This window comes from Nematolebias whitei, chromosome 19 (assembly GCF_014905685.2).
Source record: "Nematolebias whitei isolate Nwh7 chromosome 19, NemWhi1, whole genome shotgun sequence".
NCBI classification, from domain to species: Eukaryota; Metazoa; Chordata; class Actinopteri; order Cyprinodontiformes; family Rivulidae; genus Nematolebias; species Nematolebias whitei.
In genome coordinates this window covers 15,612,955-15,632,920 of record NC_056516.1, presented here as the reverse complement: position 1 = coordinate 15,632,920, position 19,966 = coordinate 15,612,955, and the positions used below count along the sequence as shown (strand labels likewise).

The window sequence follows — 19,966 nt, the reverse complement described above, 5'->3', positions numbered from 1 at the left end:
CTTGATGGCAATAGATCATCCTCTGCTCCTCTATCATGTGGTGTTCCGCAGGGCTCAGTCTTGGGTCCTCTTTTGTTCTTATTGTATCTCCTTCCTCTTGGCTCTGTTTTTAGGAAATACGGGATTGCTTTTCATTGTTATGCTGATGACACGCAGATTTATTTACCTTTAAAGAAAGCAGATTCCACTTCTCTTCGGTCTCTGTTTCTATGTTTGGAGGATTTGAAGGCATGGATGGCCCAAAATTTCTTGAAATTAAATGAAGACAAGACAGAGGTAGTGATTTTTGGCAGCTCGAATGAAGACTCTCTGCCTGTTGATTGCTCTTTGGCTCAGTATGTCAGGCCAGTTGTTACAAATTTAGGGGTCAAGATGGATGCTGGTCTTAGGATGGAGTCTCAAATTAAAACAGTTGTAAAGTCAGGCTTTTTTCATTTGAGGCAGCTGGCTAAAGTAAAACCAATTCTTCCCAGACAGCATTTTGAAACAGCAATCCATGCATTTGTGACCACACGGCTAGATTACTGCAATGCACTTTACATAGGTATTAGTGATTCATGTATTTCCCAGCTTCAGAGGGTTCAGAATGCAGCTGCACGACTTTTAACAGGTACACGGAAATTTGACAGTATTTCTCCTGTTTTGGCCTCTTTACATTGGTTGCCGGTGCATTACCGGATTCATTTTAAAATACTTTTATTTGTTTTTAAAGCTTTAAATGGCCATGCCCCTCCATACCTGTCTGAGCTGCTACATTCTTACACACCCTCTCGTTCACTCAGGTCAGCTGACCAGTTGTTTCTGAAGGTCCCGAAGACAAAGCGTAAGCTTAGAGGGGACCGAGCTTTTTCTGTGATAGCTCCCAGGCTCTGGAATGACCTTCCATTGAACATAAGACAGGCCTCTTCAATTGAGGTTTTTAAGTCCCTTCTTAAAACTCATATTTTTTCTTTGGCCTTTTAGCACAATCTGAGATGTTTTACCTTGTTTTATTGTGTTTGTATTTTATTTTATTATTTTATTCCTGTTTTAAATTTTACCCTTCCATTTTATCATTGTATTGTATTATATAATTGTGTAAAGCACTTTGGTCCTGTTGGGTGCATAAAGTGCTCTATAAATAAAGTTGGTATGGTATGGTATGGTAAATTAGACTGGAAATGACCCAACAGGCATTTTGATATCTTTTATCAGGTTTAATACAATTAAAGTAATTTTGTGATGGATCACTCGTATCGTTCCTGTTTCTGCAAACTCTTTTTACTCCACAAAGTAAAAAGAGTTTCTGTTGGCATGTGTTATTTAAAAGAACAATGAGGGTGTGAGAAACTGGTGTGGAGCCACCACGGTGACCCTAGTGAGCCACTGGCCTGGTTTACTTTTATGGTTTTATAAAGTTAAAAACATTTGTGTTCATGTTCCAAAAGTAAATCCCAAATGACAAAATAATTAAAATACATGAATTAAATTATATATATAAATATAGACACACACACACACAGTATTTATATAATTTTTTTTTTGGGGGGGGGGCGCAGAGGCTAGAAGATGGGCCTGTGATTGGAAAGTCACAGGCTCAACTCCCGGTACCGTCAACATCAAAAGTGTGGGTGGAAAAGGTGGTACACCCACACCCCACCCCGGGCCCCCGAGCAAGGCCCCCACCCCACAAACAGGTCCCTTGAAAATGAGTTCTCATGGCTCAATAAGATGACCTGTATAAATAAAGGGTAAATAATGTAAATTAAAAAATTAATTTAGATATATATTTTTCCCCAACGTTTATGCCAATGCAGCTGCTGCTGAAAATGCAAACATACAGTTAATCAACTTTATTTTGTCATAGAACTGTTTGTGATATTCTCATTACACTCTTTCTATTATATATGTGTGTATATAATTATTATTTGTTATTATGATAAATTATATATCTGTCCCTGTGATGGACTTGCCCCCTGTGCACCCTGCCTCCTGCACAATGATGGCAGGACAAAGACATGGGCACCAGTGACCCCCACGACCCGAAAAGGAAGAAGCTGTAAATATTTTTTCATTTAAATATCATGGATGGATGGTTATAAAAAAATAACTATTTTCAACAATTTCCTGCGGGATCTGGATGCGGGAACGTCCATGTAGTGTTGTGCATGTACAGTTCGGAGTCACCAACAGGTGGCGCAGTGACGTTTTGTTTTTCTTTTGACACCGGATGTAGATCTTCCTCTTCCGCCGCGACACCGCCGCCGTATGCACGAGTGTTCGTTATCTTTTCTCTCTTTATGTGAGGCGAAGTAAATATACTGGATTATCTGGAGACACGTAGCGGTCAACAACATGGTTGGTTTATTTTATTTTTTTTGTCAAACTCTTCTGTCGGTTGTTTTAGTCCTTTTCAAACTGCGCGTGCTAGCGCTGGTTTGCTGCATCGGCTAACGTTAGCTTAGCCTGAAAATTAACTGAACTGTCGCTTTATGTTTATGTATAAAACAGATGTTTTACTGACCTGTCACTTGGTGTTTTGTATACAGTTTAGTCAACTGTATGTAATGCTTGTCCTAGGTTTAAAAAAATGTATCTGAAAGGTAAAACTTCGCTTTGTGTTCCCAGAAACCCATCTTACTTCAGGGCCACGAGAGGTCCATCACGCAGATCAAGTACAACAGAGAAGGAGACCTGCTGTTCTCTGTAGCTAAAGACACAGTAAGCTGGAGCTCTCTGTTGAACATGGAGTCTGCTTGGATGCGTCTTTCTGACCTCTGTTCCTCCACAGGTCACCAACGTGTGGTACTCTGTGAACGGAGAGAGGCTCGGGACCTACAATGGGCACACAGGAGCTGTGTGGTGTGTCGACTGCGACTGTATCCTCCACCTGTGCACTCGGACTGTTTGATCCTGTCAAACTGCTTTACTGTCGTGTTTGGAAATGACGTGCAACAAGGTTTGTTTCTTAACTTGCTCTGTCTCAGGGGACACTAAGAATGTGTTGACAGGATCAGCAGACAACAGCTGTCGACTGTGGGACTGTGAGACCGGTAAGTAAAGTCATGTTGGGTATTTTTCCTTAAAACTTCACTTTGCTGGTTCATAACGCGCACGTCACTCCGGTAAAGCCCTCCCCGGATTGGGAAACGCTCGCCCACATCAAGAGTGCTCAGTTACAACAACCTTTATGGCTGGGCCGGTACCTTCCACGTATCCACTACATGTGTTTATAGACGTGCGTTAAAGTTTATATTGCTTTAAAACCCCACAATTTATTTCCCTCAGACTTGGTGACAAACATCCTTTAGATGTTTAGTGTTGAACACAAGTAAAAAGATTCTAGTGGTGATGTTGTTTTTATATTTAATTTGCCAATAAACACAAGGAGCACAGACCTGACACCGTGTGTTAAAATAAATTAAAATTGTAACGTCTTTAAAACCCCACAGCTGACTTTCCACACACTTTGTGAGAAACGCTTTACAATTGTGGAATCAAAGCAAGAAAATCAATGTGAAATGTTGCTTTTTTTTGTACATTATTCGCCTTCAAATGGGGGTCATATACAACGGCACAAATCCAGCCCAGCTGTAAAGGATGACGTAATCGAGCACTTTGGATTTGGGCGAGAGTAACGTCTCCGAATCTGTGGAAGACTTTACCGTAGTCTCACATCATGTCATGGTTAAAAGAAGTACCAGTAGTTCAGCCATACTTTACTGAGTATATGTAAAAGTTATTAAGTATGTAATAATCTTACCTGTTGTAGATGGTTTCTTAAATAACCTCAGATTATAGAAATAAATTACGTTAACTGATGACCAAGGCCAGCAGTTCATGCTAAAGTTATAAACTTTGACATCACACATTGGTTTCGCACGACGGGGGTTATTTACATTAAATAAAATGTTTGTTTACGCGCTTTAATAGTAGCAGCAGTGAGGCGTGGCTCGTCTGGGGCGTTGAGGAGTCATTGCTGCCTGGACTCTTCCATGCATGTGGTGTCAAATTGTCAGCAGTCTAAAGATTAAAATTCAGCACTAGCATGAACCACTCTGAGAGGTTTGGAGGTGTTTCAGTTTAAAATCCACTTTGAATGTGGGTCTATTAGAACTGTATCAACATGCAAAGAAAACCTGGTAATGTGTCCGTTCTCAAACAACTCCAGTCTTGAATATGCAAAGCACATGTTGGAGAAATTCTCTTCTTCTCTGTTATTTACTCAAAAGAAGCACAATCAGCAGCAGAAGATTTTTAACCAGCATTTCACTTGCATGGGCTCGTTCAGGAGAAGTTACATACACGGATACATAAATGTCTGGAGCATGTCCCAGAATCAGCCTTGAATAGTCTGCAGACACAGATCCAGCAGCAGAGTCCAGCGGGCCGTTCCTCCTGTAGCCAGCTGCACAGACATGATCCATGGCCGCTGGCAAGTTGGCCTCCAGTGTTTCTCCTACCATTATACAAGCAGGGCGCCCCGCCCTGTCAATAGAATCGAGCAACCTCCTACTGAACCCTCCCACCCACGTCAACAACCACCAGCTCTGACGTAGCGCTAAGCTAGCAGCACACTATACAGATGTGCTAGCTAACAAGCTACAGAGGGCACTCTTGTTTCCCACACATGCTGAGCGTTCTCCACCCACGTCCCCATTCGAAAACTGTCGGTCCAAACGGTGCACAACAGACATGTCTCCACCACCCTAATGGAGAAAAATCACAGAAGATGAGTGTCCTGCCAAGACAAGTGAACAATGGAAACGCTACGATTGTTTTGATGGACAGCAGGGGGGAAATCTGTTTCTCAGCCACAATAAAAAAAATTCTGAACTCTTGACGGAAAATTCTCTGAAACCATATTACACTTCTACTTTGGCAAAAATGTGGAACTTTTCAGATGGGACCCCTGGTCTGCTGCTGCTGAAGTTGTTTCTGTTTGTAAATAACTCTATTCATTTTGTGTGCACGGTTTCTGTTATCTGGTGCCGGCCGTCATGGAGTGAGCGGTTTGGTACGTCTGGACTGACTGCAGGTCCGTCCCAGGCTGAAAATGTCTGTAATGTGGAGCTAACAGCCCGGCTATGGTTGCCCTTCATCCCTTGCTGATGTCAGACGAGTCTTTCAACAGTCGGTGTTTCTCTGCAGGGAAGCAGCTGGCGTTGCTCAACACCAACTCTGCCGTCAGGACGTGCGGCTTCGATTTCAGCGGCAACATCATCATGTTCTCCACCGACAAGCAGATGGGTTACCAGTGTTTCCTGAACTTCTTTGACCTGAGGGACCCTCAGCAGATAGGTACACACACACACACACGTTTTCAACGGCTGCAGTCTGATTTCAAAGGAACGGTGAAGCTTTTGTTTCACTGCAGTTTATTTTCTAAAGCACAAGTGAAACGTGCCTTGGACCGGCTGCTAAGTTTTTTTTTTTTTATTGAGGGTACAAAAAAAGTGCTTAGTTTGCTTTATACAATTTACTGGCATGAGTCCTCACGTTTGAAGATGAAAAAACAGATGACTCTATAGAAGATCTTAGACTCTATAGAAGATCTCAGTTAGAGCAGGAGGTTTATGTCTAAAAGAGAAAGTTCTGTGGAAAAATCGTGGATAGTTTCTTGATCGGCCTCGGTTTGGAGAAACATTTATTAATTCTCACCAGATGGACGAGCTAACAGCTAGTTGGAACTGGACCTAAAACCAAGTGGATCGCTGCCATCTTTAAACCGCTCCAATCAGTTTCGCATTACAGGATTATTCTAGCAGGAATGTTGTGCTGTTTCTGGAGGAAGTGCTGCAGAACCATGAAGTGCCAAATGACGACCCAGTAAAAATTTGTAAAATAGTATTCATGAGCCACTTTTAAGATCCACTTTGTTCTCGTTAGCGCATCGATACAGTAAGAATTAAACTTTATTTCTTAAATGGGGCAGCTGTAAATGAGTGGTTAGAGCAGTCATCCTCCACTGGGACAGTTGAGGGTTTGATTCCATCAGCAGTCACCTGTTGATGTGTCCCTGGGCAAGACGCTGAACCCCCTCTGCCCCCATTGATACTTTAAACGTCTTCATGGTGTGTTTGAGAGTAATGGGGGAACACTGTGAAAGTACTTTGCAGAGCCTAAAAACTTTGGACCATTTTCCTCTTCACTGGTTCCTGAGCCACGGTTCTGTCTTCATCTGAAGAGTCGGTGCTGCTGCACACGTTTTGATACTAGACCTCATCGTACGCTGACGTGTCTTCTTTGTACAGTTTATCTGATGCACTTGTTGGAACGTTTGATGGTTTTTGTCACATTTTCAACTTGTTGGGTTGTTTTTCACCATGAACAGTTGTGGTGGGGTCGGTAACTCCAACTGGAGACTTTGCTTCACTTTCTCTTTTCAGACTCAGACTTTTCATCCAGATCTGTTCTCGGTTGATTCTAGTGCATCTATGCTGCTCAGGCTGCATGTTTTTGTTTTTCTAAAGCAACTTCACGTCATATTAAACAGAATTTGTTATTTACGCCTCAGACTTTTGGTAACGTGTTGTACTTTTTTTAACCATCTGTGTTTTTAGTGGTGTTATCGTACGTTTTTGTTTGTTTGTCTGCAGAGGACAACCAGCCCTACCAGTCCATACCCTGCAGTGAGCACAAGATAACCGGTGCCGTGTGGGGGCCTCTGGGGGAGTTCGTCATCGCAGGACACGAGAACGGCGAGATCAACCAGTTCAGTGCAAAGGTTTGACACCTACCAGTACAAGTCATAAAATACACAGACTGGTCCGGTTTCCTTAAAAATGTGTTTGAAAGTCGTAACTGAGCTGTTGTTGCTGCATCAGTCTGGAGAGGTTCTGAAGAAGGCCAAGGAGCACACCAGGCAGATCAACGACATCCAGACATCTGTAGACCTCACCACGTTCATCAGCGCCTCCAAGGATAACACCGCCAAAGTAAGAGACCACGCCCTAAAACCTACCACCTGCTACATTCATGTTTCCACGAGTCCACAGTTGAATCGATGAACCGCTCGTCTTCCTTGTGTCTTTAGTTGTTCGACTCCACTTCTCTGGACCACATCAAGACATTTAGGACCGAGAGGCCCGTCAACTCCGCTGCCATCTCCCCCATAATGGATCATGTAAGGAACTCGGTACGGCTCGGCTTTGAGTTCATCCTGTTGTCACTAACTTTAACCACTTCACTCAGGTGGTGATGGGAGGTGGACAAGAAGCCATGGAAGTCACCACCACGTCCACCAGGATCGGCAAGTTTGAGGCCAGGTGAGCCGAACGGGTTAAAACTGTTCAGATCAACAGGTAAGGATAAAGAACCTAGATAACGTGTTTTCTGCTTCTAGGTTCTTCCACGCTGCCTATGAGGAGGAGTTCGGCAGGGTCAAAGGTCATTTTGGTCCCATCAACTGTGTGGCTTTCCATCCAGATGGCAAGAGGTACAAACTGTGGCTGCAATTCTAATACTCCTTTAAGTGTATTAAACAGGAAGTAAGGGTTTGCACATTTTGAGGTGGTGGTGGTAAGGTTGGACAGAAAGAATGCCTTGCCAGGTGTAGAACACTTTGTGAGTTCAGTTTGGAGGAATAATGAACATTTGACAGGACTGATGACCTGAGGTCTTGTGTGAACACAGCCAAGACCAACAAGTTCTTGTAAAGTGTCCCAGATCTCCCAAATTGATTGTGTCAACATCCATCCATTGTCTTTAACCCACTTCTGCCTTTTCAAGTTGCGGGGCTCACTGGTGCCCATGTCCAGCCTTCACTGTGCGAGAGGCAGGGGACACCCTGGACATGTCTCCAGTCCATCACAGGGACTGAGACAAACAACCATTGACTCTCTCACTCACACCTAGGGACAAGTTATAGTTACCAATCAGACTAACATGCATGTTTCTGATCTGTGGGAGGAAACCCGCGCACAGAGAGAACGTGCAAACTCCACCCAGAAAGGCCCCTGGCCGGGATTCGATCCTGCAACCTCACTGAGAGGTGGCAGCTCTACCAGCTGCACCACCTGTTTGTGTGGACACCAACTTACAACTTTGCATTGTATGGTTTCTGTATTTAAAACGTTACATTTACATGTTGCATTACATTAAATAGTTGAGCAGAAATACATTTCTCCTGGAAGTGCTACAGCTCGCTGCTGCCGTTTACCTTTGCTATAACTTTCAATGCAGTGAGGGAAAAGATATATGGATACAGTTGGAGTGAGATGGAGGAGGACTCTGTGGAGACCCTTGAAGAGGGAACAGCCAGGAGAAATAATGCAAACTTTACAACAATGTGAATGTTTCTAAAATAACTTTCACTTAAATGGAGGGTTTTTTTACGTCTTTCCTGTTCGATATAAACAGTTTCTCTGAACTGAGGCTGTTCAAGAAGCCGTCTCTAAACTGGCAAGATGAACCACCTGCCTTCACTAAATGTCCAACTCTTTCCCTCTTTGGTCTCGTCTGTGCAGTTACAGCAGCGGAGGAGAAGACGGCTACGTAAGGATTCATTACTTCGACCCACATTACTTCGACTTTGAGTTGGAGGTGTAAACAACCATCGGCCTGTTCAGCCCACTGCTCACCTGCGGTTGCATTTGGAGTGTAAACTAAAATAAAGACAGAAAATGACCAAGAGTTGTTTTATTTCTGAGGACTGGAGTTTTAACTTTTCTGGATCTCCTGGTGGATCAAGAATTTAAAATGTCCATATTTGTACCCTGGAAGTTGTGAAGTTAACGTTAAACGTTTCTTCTGTAATTAGTCATAAAAATAACTTCCTGAAGTTGTGCCTGGTTGGTTCACTGCAGCGTTACCACAGAATAACTTCACTCCTTTGGTTTAATCCAGAGATGAAGAAGCCTCAGATCTCAACACTAAATGGAGAAACGAGTGCATTTGGATGTTTTTCTGTTTTTATTAACAAAGATATGATCATGGACATTTCACAAGGATGTAAACAGCCTTATTGATTTACACTACTTATGTATTCATAGTACAAAATATCTAAAACAAGTCGTTTGCTCGCCGACTTCAGCCTCTGGAGAGACTCGAACATAAAAACACGGAGCACGTTTACAACGAGACGGGCTGAAGTAACTAATGACTAGTGAGTTAAAATAATTTAAAGCGTACAGATGGTGTCAGGAGAACAACTTAAAATCAGAACATGCTGCCGGCCTGATGAGTAAGCATGCTGAGGAGCTAACGGGAAGGCAGGACTGGTCCAAGGCCAGTTCTGTATCATAGACAAACTGGAGTCCCACAGATGGGTTCAAATCTGAAACACCAGCACGGAAACTGTAACAATCTGAATTTTCTTTTTACGTGTCTGATTCACACGATGGCTCGCAGAGATTAAGTGCCAGGTGGGTGGGATTAAACCAACAAATTGGGGGGGCTTATTTTTACTGTGCTAGATAGTTGTGCACCCCATATCACCTGATCCTTAAGAACAAGGTGTGAATCAGGTTAGCCTGTAGGTGCAGTACAAAAAGGAATAAAGGTCCTCTTGTTACAGGAGGAGAGCAGGAGTCTGGGAGGGGCTGAGGGACAACGGGACATCCACGTCTCCTTCCACCCAGCTTCAAGTGGTCTTCATTTCTTCTTTTGGTCTGAAAAACACAACGTCAGTGTTTAATGGTTTTCCTGTTGTGGGACAGCAGCTGGAAAACAAGATGGTTTCTTTTAAGAGTTGAAATGCTTGGTATTTCAGAAAACAGCTGTGGTAGGTGGAGGAGAACCCAGTGCGATTTCTTTCATCTCCACTAGGGATGCACGATATTATCAGCATGGTATTGGCCGATGGGGTTAAGGTTAAAGATCGGACATCGGCCATTCCATCAAAATAACTCACCGATATAAAAGGCACTGTTTTTGTAGGACAACCCAGTTAGGCTGCCTGCAGCACAACAGGATGACGTCACGTGCGCCTTCCTGATCTGACCATGGCAGAGGAAAAATTCAAAATGCGGTGTGGAAGTTTTATTTTTTGTTGGTGAGGATGTCGGATTCTGAAGATTGATGGACTACATTGAGCCTCGCTACATCATCCCCAGTCTGAGATATGTTACCCGAGTTACAAGCAGTCATTGAGAAGCCAACAGCACTTGGGTGAGTTTTACCACAGACATTTGGACGTTGTGTTAGCACTGTTAGCATGATTAGTTTTATGGCACAATGGATAGACAAAAACTTTGAACTTAAAAAGTCTGCCCTTCATGCACAGAGTGCAGAGGATCCCACACTGCAGCTAGAAACCTGGAACAAACCTCCACAAGTGAGACAGCATTGTAGGTGACTAATGCTAATAAATAACATTTAACACTTTTCATTTAATATTAAAGTTAAATAAAAACAAAATTAAGTTAAAAGTGTTATGCATATCATATGGCTGTTACTGAATATATGTCACCAGCTGTTACAGCTGTAACACAATTTTTGTAGCAAACAAGCCTAAATAAGAGAAATATGTTCTGACAAAGGAAAGTATATAAAATATCTGTATCAGTTATCGACCAAATAAGTTTTAACGTATGGGCCAAAAATCCAATATTGTGCAAATCGGGCGAGAAACAAAATGTTCACACACCATGTGTGTCAGTTTAAAGATCAACAAATGTCTGCATGAACGCACCAATTATCCCGTTTTGTTTAAAAACAAATGTGCAACAGACTCTTCGTCTCAGCACGCAGCTGCAGGAGACTGAGGCGTGGGTGACGTCACCACGATGGTTCTGGTGCCTCATGCTTGTTTGAACAGCTGGCAGTGAATTTACCCACACCAAGTCATGAAACCTTTTTTTAATTCAAGAGTTCCACTTGTGGCACTTCGGTGAAGATCTCGTTACACCTGAAGTACCGACATGTTAAAGTATGTTGGAAACATGAGCGTCGGCATCTTTCAGACATTTTAAAGTTTATACATATAGTTCATTTATCGTATAACAAAACTTCTAAATTTGTAAACCGACTGATGCCGGAACGCAAATAACGGGCGGGTGGGGGGTTCTGTGGGTCCTCCCCCAGAAATAATTCTGAATAAATTAATGTCATACAGCCGTTTTATTTATTTTGTCAGAAATGTCTGCGGGAGTTCTGACACATCAGCAGTTGTGCGTGCTCTGTCTGGAGTCGCTCCCGTGCGTAACGTGCACTGTCCACAGGGCGCGCCACTGAAGGTGGATGAAGACACTTCATCCCCGCGGGACATGCTGTCTGCGTCTCTGCTGGGCAGGAGCGTGTGCGCATGCTGCGGCCGGAACATCCACTCCACAGACTGGGTCCGCCGGGCTAAGGGCAACGTCTCCTCTTTGTATTTTTAACAAATCATCAAAATTTTATTAATAATCCACTTCAACTGTCAAACTGATTTGCAGTTTAGTTGTGCTGTTTAATTAAAGTTTTGAGATTTTTAATTAAAATACGCAACGACTCTGGACTTTTCGGGGCGGAGGTTTGAGTTGCTGGAACACACCCTGTCAAAATAAGAGAGTTCCCGGATCTTGTTCCGGCTCACACTAAGCCCTGCAAACTGCTGACTCATAAACTGCAGGTCATAATCCTTAGAACTGATTCTTACCCTGATGTGTCCATCTTCTCTTCCTCTTTGTCTTCTTCTTTCACTTCTACAAAGTAAAGCAGTTCTTTAGCTCTCAGAAAACCTTTCAATGCCGTTAGTTTTTTGTGGGTGCGCTGCTCACCTTTCTTTTCCTCTCCTTCTTTCTCTTCCTCCTTCTTCAGTCGTTTTAGCTTTTTGTGGTTTGAGGCATTCCTGCGACCCCCGCCCTGCCCCTCGGCCTCGTCCTCAGAGTCTGAAAACTCTTCCTCACAGGCTATCCTCTTGTCATGGGCACGGACTGAAACACAAAAGTCATTATCATGTAGCATCATATTTGGTCTAGGAGTATGATTATTGTTTGGGGTGCGAGAGGTCCCGGGAGCAAATCCCGGACGAGCCCCCACTTGTGTTACACCCTGTGCCTTCTGGACTCAGTCCCAAGGGTTGTAGCATTGTCCCTTTATAATAAACTGGACGTCCTCACAATGTTTAACATGAAACTTCAAATCTGAGTAAAACAAAAGAATACTGCAGATAAACATCTCTTACTAGAGACACGCTTGTCTGGGTCTTCCTCGTCCTCATCTCCACTGTCTGGGTGAGGAGCGTCCTCTGGGATGGCCTGCATCTGGACACCAGGGGCGTGAGGCAGCATGCGGAGGTTTTCAAAGAGCCGCTGTTTGATCTTCTCCAGGTACTCGTTGGTGTTCTGGTTGGTCATGTTGGACGGGCTAATGTGCAGCTTGAAATCGGGTCCAAAGTACTCAAAATAATCGTTGTAGGGCAGCTCGTTGGGGATGGAGCAGTCCAAGGCCACGGCGGTTTCAAAAGTCCAGCAACGGGCCACATTGCGGATGGTGTATCCTCCTCCACCCAGCATCAGCAGAGGAAGGTTGAAACTTTTGATGTACTCGACGCACTTCGCGTGGCCTTTTGGAAAAAACAACAACACGCTAGTTAAGTTTTCCTTATTATTAAAGCAGCCATTTTCTTTGGAGTGTTTCTATACCTTTAATGGTCAGGTTGAAGCAGCCCAGCCTGTCACCAGAAAGAGAATCTGCTCCACACTGCAGAACCACAGCACTCGGCTGGTACATCTCCATCACCTTAGCCATGATCTGAAACAAGCACAGAGTCAAAACTAGCCTGACTATGGTAACATTTAAGTTATTTGTGTGGTAATGCTCTGCAAAAAGAAAACTCACGGGCTTGAAAATGGCTTCATATGACTCATCGTCAATGCCGTCTCTAAGAGGGTAGTTCACAGCATAGTACTTGCCCTTTCCTGCTCCAATGTCCTGCACACAACGGTAAAGTTACTGGATTAATACTTCCATGTTTTCTGTATAAAAACCGTTTTCAAGCAGACATCCACATAAGAAAAGCAACACTAACTCTCAGGTCTCCAGTGCCAGGAAAGTATTCTCCATATTTGTGGAATGAGACAGTCATGACCCTGTCTGTGGTGTAAAAGGCCTCCTCTACTCCATCGCCATGGTGGATGTCGATATCGATGTACAAAACCCTCTGGTGGTATCTGGAAAATGTATAAAGAGTAGGTAGGAGCCACGTATTACAAACTCATCATCTGAATGACGGGTCCAAAACTCATTTAGGTTTCACTGTAAAGCAAAAAGCAGCAGTAGTGAGGACTTACTTGAGGAGCTCCAGGATGGCGAGGACGATGTCGTTGACGTAGCAGAAACCAGAAGCCTCAGACTTCTTGGCGTGGTGAAGTCCACCAGCCCAGTTGACTGCTATGTCCGTCTGCTGCTTGTTGAGCTTCACCGCTCCGGCTACAGTTAGAAAAGGACACGCGTTAAATAAACTAAAACATGTGAACACGCTACACCTTTGTGGTGTAAGCTCGTGTTTATCTGCATAAAGCTGCTTGTTTACACTTTATTCATAAATGAAACAGTTCATACGTTTAGTTTGCATCACTGAGTCACAACTTTACAGAACATTTGTACAATTCTTTTTTTTGGGGCAATCAACTGAACAAAATATTTAGATTAAAGGTGTTTTTCCCATGATGTCTTGCATTTACATAAAAACAAAAAAAAGTTGTGAAATTGCATATTACAAAATCATTGAAAAAGTCTACATTTATGTACAGAAAGTGTCAAATTTCATGGTCAAAACACTGAGCACAACCGTGTTGTGAGATATTTTGTTGGTTTTAGGTTAATAACATTTCTGTAGATTATATTTAACAACAAAATTAATTGAAACTCAGAACATTTTTTTTTTTTACATGTTAGCATTTCCATTTGTCCCTGCATGTCCAGGTGGCCGTTTACATGGTCCAACGATGAAATCTAGCTTAGTCGAACTGTGCAAAAATATATTTTCTACAACTATCTTTAAAGAACTTAAATCAAGTAGAGTTGGGGTACAGTAGTCCCTCGTTTATTGCGAGGGATCCATATATATAGTAGGAAAACAAGTATTTGAACACCCTTCAACTTTGCAAGTTCTCCCACTTAGAAATCATGGAGGGGTCTGAAATGTTCATCTTAAGTGCATGTCCACTGTGAGAGACATCATCTAACAAAAAAACTGGAAATCACAATGTATGAATTTAAAAAAAAATAATTTGTGTGTTACTGCTGCAAATAAGTATTTGAACACCTGTGGAAATCAATGTTAATATTTGGTACAGTAGTGTTTGTTTGCAGTTACAGAGGTCAAATGTTTCCTGTAGTGTTTCACCAGGTTTACTGCAGCAGAGATTTTGGTCCATTCCTCCACAGATCTTCTCTAGATCAGCCAGGTTTCTGGGCTGTCGCTGAGAAACACGGAGTTTGAGCTCCCTCCAAAGATTTTCTATAGGATTTAGGTCTGGAGACTGGCTAGGCCACTCCAGAACCTTGATATGCTTCTTACGGAGCCACTCCTTGGTTCTTCTGGCTGTGTGCTTTGGGTCATTGTCATGTTGGAAGATCCAGCCACGACCCATCTTCAATGCTCTCACTGAGGTTCCCCTGCTTAAACCAGCACACGTCCAGGCCCGTCTTAAGTTTGACCATGACCATTTGGCGTCATGGGAGAAAGTTCTGTGGTCAGATGAGTCCAAAATAAAACGTTTTGGTCTTAATTCCACTCTGTGTTTGGAGAACGAAGAATGATGAGTACCATCCCAAAAATACCATCCCTAATGTGAAGCATGGGGGTGGAAGCATCATGCTTTGGGGGTGTTTTTCTGCACATGGGACAGGACGACTGCACTGTATTAAGGAGAGGATGACGGGGGCCACGTATTGTGAGGTTTTGGGGAACAACCTCCTTCCCTTCTGTGCCATGCATGACTTTAAACTATGACGTCTTAGTGTATTACCCACAGTAACCATGGAAACAGTGGTGCCAGCTCTCTTCAGGTCATAGACCAGCTCCTCCCGTGTAGTTCTGGGCTGATTCCTCACCTTTCTTAGGATCATTGATGCGCCACGAGGTGAGATCTTGCATGGAGCCCCAGTCGGAGGGAGATCGACAGTCATGTTTAGCTTCTTCCAGTTTCTAATAGTTGCTCCAACAGTTGATCTTTTTTCACCAAGCTGCTTGGCAATTGCCCCATAACCCTTTCCAGCCTTGTGGACGTTTACAATTTTGTCTCTGGTGTCTTTGGACAGCTCTTTGGTCTCAGCCATGTTAGTAGTTGGAGTCTTACTGATTGTGTGGGGTGGACAGGTGTCTTTATGCAGCTAACAACCTCAAACAGGTGCTTCTAATTTAGAATAATCAGTGGAGTGGAGGTGGACGTTATAGAGGAGGACTAACAGGTCTTTGAGGGCAAGAACTGTTGCTGATTGGCAGGTGTTCAAATACTTATTTGCAGCAGAAACACACAAATTATTTAAAAAAAATGATACATTATGATTTCTGGATTTATTTTTAATTTTTAGATTATGTCTCTCACAGTGGACATGCACCTAAGATGAACATTTCAGACCCCTCCATGATTTCTAAGTGGGAGAACTTGTTAAGTCACAGGGTGTTCAAATACTTATTTTCCTCACTGTATATATATATATATATATATATATATATATATATATATATATATTAAGGCATTTTAAACCCCCCACTCTTGCAATGTTCTAAATAATTTTTCTAAACTCTAAATGCTCTAAAAGAGAACATGTCATGATCTCTGCTGCACTCTGCCACCTGCCAGCGCTCTTGGCCACGCCCATTTCTCCGCTGCAAAGTGGAGATGTGACAAACTGCAGGAGAAAGCTTCTCCTGCAGTGTGGGCTACACACAGGTACAGCAGGTGCAAAATAATTTATTTTAAATAAAAATGCCATGCCAATCATGTGGCTCATCCATCAATCAGCCAGTTGTGTGTCATGTCCAATCTTATTTTGAAAAACCGCGATACAGTGAGTCTGCGAAAAATAAACCGCTAAGTAGAGAGAGTACTGTATCATACCACACCACTTTATTTATAAAGCACTTAAAATGGCAACAAAGCCAGTTATGTGCCTGAAACTAAAACAAAGACGCTGCAAACACGATCTGATCCGATACATCGTAGTGAGGTTCAAGTCCAGAGTGAAGGGGGCTTCAATGTCAGCTTGAACGGGCGAGGGTCTGGACATGAAACTGGTGGACGTGTCACAGCTGAGTCACACAGGCAGTAAATCAGAGACTCACAGCTGATGGTTAAGTGATTAGTGGAAAACTCACCGTACGGTGAAACAAAGTGCAGCAGGAGGATGAAGTGAAAAATACAACGTACCTACAGAGCCGCCTGTGGAGAGCTGACAAAACTCAAAGAGTCCATCGAAAACTGGACAGTCCTCGCCGACGTTAACTGCAGGAAAACAAGATGAATATTACAGAAGGTAAAGGAAACAGAACGCAGCGGTAGAGAGCAAACTTGTACATTTTTATGTGTTGTAAATATTTTTCAATGACTGTTAAGTTGCTGTATTTGTGATGGCTTGTTTGCACCGTGCACACTGCCCAGGACATCTTTATAAAAGAGCTCAATAATCTCAGTGGATTCATTTCCTGGAAATATAAAGGTTTAAATTTAAAAACCGGGACGCACATCTCTGCATTTGTTTACTGTACTCAGACATGTTGTCTGGGCGGATGGACCTCAGGAACTTAATGTAGTCGTCACTGTGGTACTTCGTCATCTCCTCAGCACTGGCTTTGTGTGGTCTCTGAAATTACAAAAATAAATAAATTATACATTAAACTAGAGCTGAAACTTAAATTATGATTTAAAAAACAAACATTGACGCCTCTAATTTTCCATGGCTGATCCTTTTGTTTCAATAACGCTAAACTCTTATGAAAAAAAAAGTGGAACTAAGTCTGATCTGACGAGCTCTTTTTATCGACTCCTCGAAGTAAAGATCATTTGGTTCTGGTTCTGTTGGGAGCCCGTCACAATCAAAAGAGCTTTACGCTGTCCATCAAATTTATCATATCAGAGTGTCAGCAACAGTTGCTTACATCCAATAACTCACCTTTACTTGTTACTTGCACAACGCGAGACATGTGCCACAGGTAATACGCTTACTCAAAAAAATATAATTGAACAAACCTCAAACAGACATTTCTATTAAATGTTAATTATAAAGGATTTCATGTTGAATTTTCGACTCTGATGCTCAGATTTTCTGACAATTTTTGACAGAACGAATGTCTCCAAATTTAATATAAATTATATAATTTATTTTAGTGGTGCAAAATGTAAGTTTTTTTTGTTGGACATCATTAAACAGGGTCTCTATGTCCAACTGTCCCCCTCTTACAATGTTGTTATTGCTAGCATCACTCAGCTCTCTGTGAATAGCAAGCAGCCATCAGGGTGCTGACCATCGGTCGTTAGGCTGGTGGTCCTTTATCATGTGAACAGCTAGTTCTGGCTGTCAACATCAAACTGGTTGATCCACTACGAGAAGGTGTTATTTATAAGACTGAGTGTAGTGCAGCTCCTCAGACTGAAGAAGTCTTTTGGATAAAAGACGAAAACGTTTAAAGTTTTTTATTTATTTGAATCCGTCCAGGGGACCTGACTTAACTTTGTTTGACATATCTTATGCTAATAAGTTTGGTTCAGCTAGACGTCACACGCTTAAGGCGAGCGAAGACAAAAAAATAATGCCAAAGTTCATGCTCAATAATCCAGGTATAAAATCCAACAATGTTCAGTCAGGTCATCTGGACGGTTTCTTTATTATTTTTTGTGTGTGTGTATGATGAGACGTTTCACCCTCCATCCGAAAGAGGAAACACCAAACAAAACTAGACTGATGAAGCCTTCCAGATAGAGGGCGAAACATCTCAGCTAAAATTAAAAAAAAAAAGTCCAGGTAACCTAACTGAACATTGCTGGACAAAAAATAACAGTTTTCGCCGGGAGCCTGAGAAACCGCTGCAACGCTGTGCCCCACCATATTTTTTCCATCAGCTCACAACTGATTTATGCTCAGGTTGCTGTTTACTACACCTTATTTATATTATTATTGTTAGTCTACATCTTGGACCCTCGTATACTGTTAATTTTTATGTATACTTTATAAAGATTATTGGTATTTTTGGGTGTAACTGGGACCTTGAGAACAGTTTCGTTCCACCTCATTGACCACATATGATGTGAATGAATGCCAGTAAAGATACTTGAACCTTGATATATGGTTTCACATTTCACACTTAAAGCTGTAGGGTACGAATAAATAATGACAAGTTGCAAGGTTTGCACGGCGTGTGCTCACTTACGTAGATCTCCATTTTCCTGTAAAGTCCATAGTTAAGGAGGAGGTTGTGCGTCATGCGGATCCTGTGGGGTTTCATGGGATGGCCTTGACCATAGTAGTAGTTTCCCACATCACCTGTAAGACAAAAAGTAACCAGTTTATAAAAGCTTAATACTGTGATATAGTCCCACCAAACTCCATTCAAAATGTGCTCAATTTAATTGCAGCAGACATTAAAGTGAGGATGATTGGTTCTTGCGATCATTTAGATTATTGATATACATCATAATTATAATAATGCAACGCACTGTGCAAACAAATATCATCCTGCATTAAACCTGATGTGGTAACTTTGCACTGGAGCTCTAATTACTCGTACAGTACTGTGTATAAAGAAGCAGGAAGTAAATCACGTTTGAGTATTAGCTTCCAGTAACATTAAATTAAACATTCTAGAGAATTGCATTTATTCAGAATGAAAGGCACAAGCATGCTGTATATATAAACTGTATAAATGTGTATTAAAACTCTTTCGCCACATATTTAAAGTGGACACCGTGCATCTTTCAGCACTTCTCTCGGAAGTTCAGAGGAACAGTGTGTGACCATCGCCGGTTAGCTTCATGCTAAGCTTCCTCCTACACGGCTTAGTTCAGCCAACAAATCATAAACCGGTATAATGCAACAATAAACTTAGACAACAAATGAATGGTGGTCGAACACATTGAAACTGAACAGAGGACCAGACAGTCCGTGCACATTCGGGCTAACAGCTAACTCAATCCATGCAGCTAAAACAAGCTAGCGTTAGCTCGTACACCGGCTCGTCTGCTTCGCCGTACTGCACATGAGAAAACGTAAAACACGAATAAATCCCGGAACTTCTAAACGCCTCAACTGTCCCTTTAATAATCTGAGACATCGAGACGTCTGAAAGAAGCATTTACCGTCATAGTAATAGCAAACTTTTTTCTTTGTTCCTTGAGACAGCGCCATTTTACACCAGTTACCCACTGAGTTCGTTGCTTGCTCGCCGGCTTCTGTGCCGCGGCGGAAAGGTGGTGCTTAGCTCGCGTTAGCCAACCACAAAGGCTGCACCGCCCGACTGGGAGGAGCCGGTGAAAACAGCGAGGAAACCCTCGTCTCCATCAGTTTACAAATTAGCATAACTAGCTTAGAAGGACACTTCAGCTGCTTGTAAGCAATTAGGGCCGTAAAATGGAGTTATAAGGAAGCAACCTTTTATTCACCCCCCCCCCCCCCCCCCCCCCATAAATTTGATACTGCTATTGGATGTTTTCGTTTATTTTTTTCATCTCACTTTTATTTAACCAGGCGTAAACACTTAACAAACAATTTGATAGCTCCAACACACAAAGTGCACTCTACACTTCAGAACTGTGATGTGGCTGCTTTCTTAAACAGCTTCAGGCTTTAAAACACACACTCACTAAATACAAAACCAGATTCCAAAAAAGTTGGGACACTAAACAAATTGTGGATAAGAACTGAATGAAATGATGTGGAGGTGCCAACATCTAATATTTTATTCAGAATAGAACACAAATCACAGATCAAAAGTTTAAACTGAGAGAATGTATCATTTTAAGGGAAAAATCTGTTGTTTCCAAATTTCATGGCGTCAACAAATCCCAAAAAAGTTGGGACAAGTCCATTTTTACCACTATGTGGCATCCCCCCTTCTTCTTAC

At 42.4% G+C, this 19,966-nt stretch overlaps 2 protein-coding genes across 3 annotated transcripts; one reads left to right on the top strand and one right to left on the bottom strand.

Annotated features, from left to right (window-relative positions):
• The first annotated feature begins 2,196 nt into the window (after positions 1 to 2,196).
• On the top strand, positions 2,197 to 8,608 carry eif3i (eukaryotic translation initiation factor 3, subunit I). The gene is made up of 11 exons (XM_037693326.1): positions 2,197 to 2,337; positions 2,608 to 2,700; positions 2,771 to 2,858; positions 2,967 to 3,032; positions 5,131 to 5,280; positions 6,579 to 6,706; positions 6,807 to 6,917; positions 7,016 to 7,105; positions 7,174 to 7,247; positions 7,325 to 7,417; positions 8,448 to 8,608. Exons 1-11 carry the CDS (start codon positions 2,335 to 2,337, stop codon positions 8,527 to 8,529), a joined length of 978 nt encoding a protein of 325 aa, XP_037549254.1. The 5' UTR covers positions 2,197 to 2,334; the 3' UTR covers positions 8,530 to 8,608.
• Positions 8,609 to 8,918: 310 nt separating this feature from the next.
• Positions 8,919 to 19,291, bottom strand: LOC119425598 (probable histone deacetylase 1-B). Of its 2 annotated transcripts, XM_037693130.1 has the most exons (12): positions 19,203 to 19,291; positions 18,278 to 18,390; positions 16,596 to 16,713; positions 16,281 to 16,355; positions 13,194 to 13,332; positions 12,932 to 13,073; positions 12,742 to 12,834; positions 12,546 to 12,654; positions 12,086 to 12,466; positions 11,679 to 11,834; positions 11,558 to 11,603; positions 8,919 to 9,590 (listed from the first exon to the last, which is right to left on the bottom strand). In XM_037693130.1, exons 1-12 carry the CDS (start codon positions 19,249 to 19,251, stop codon positions 9,563 to 9,565), a joined length of 1,449 nt encoding a protein of 482 aa, XP_037549058.1. In that variant the 5' UTR covers positions 19,252 to 19,291; the 3' UTR covers positions 8,919 to 9,562. The 2 variants fall into 2 exon arrangements, with proteins under 2 accessions (XP_037549058.1, XP_037549057.1); XM_037693129.1 differs by having other exon boundaries at positions 11,558 to 11,834.
• Between the last annotated feature and the right edge of the window lie 675 nt (positions 19,292 to 19,966).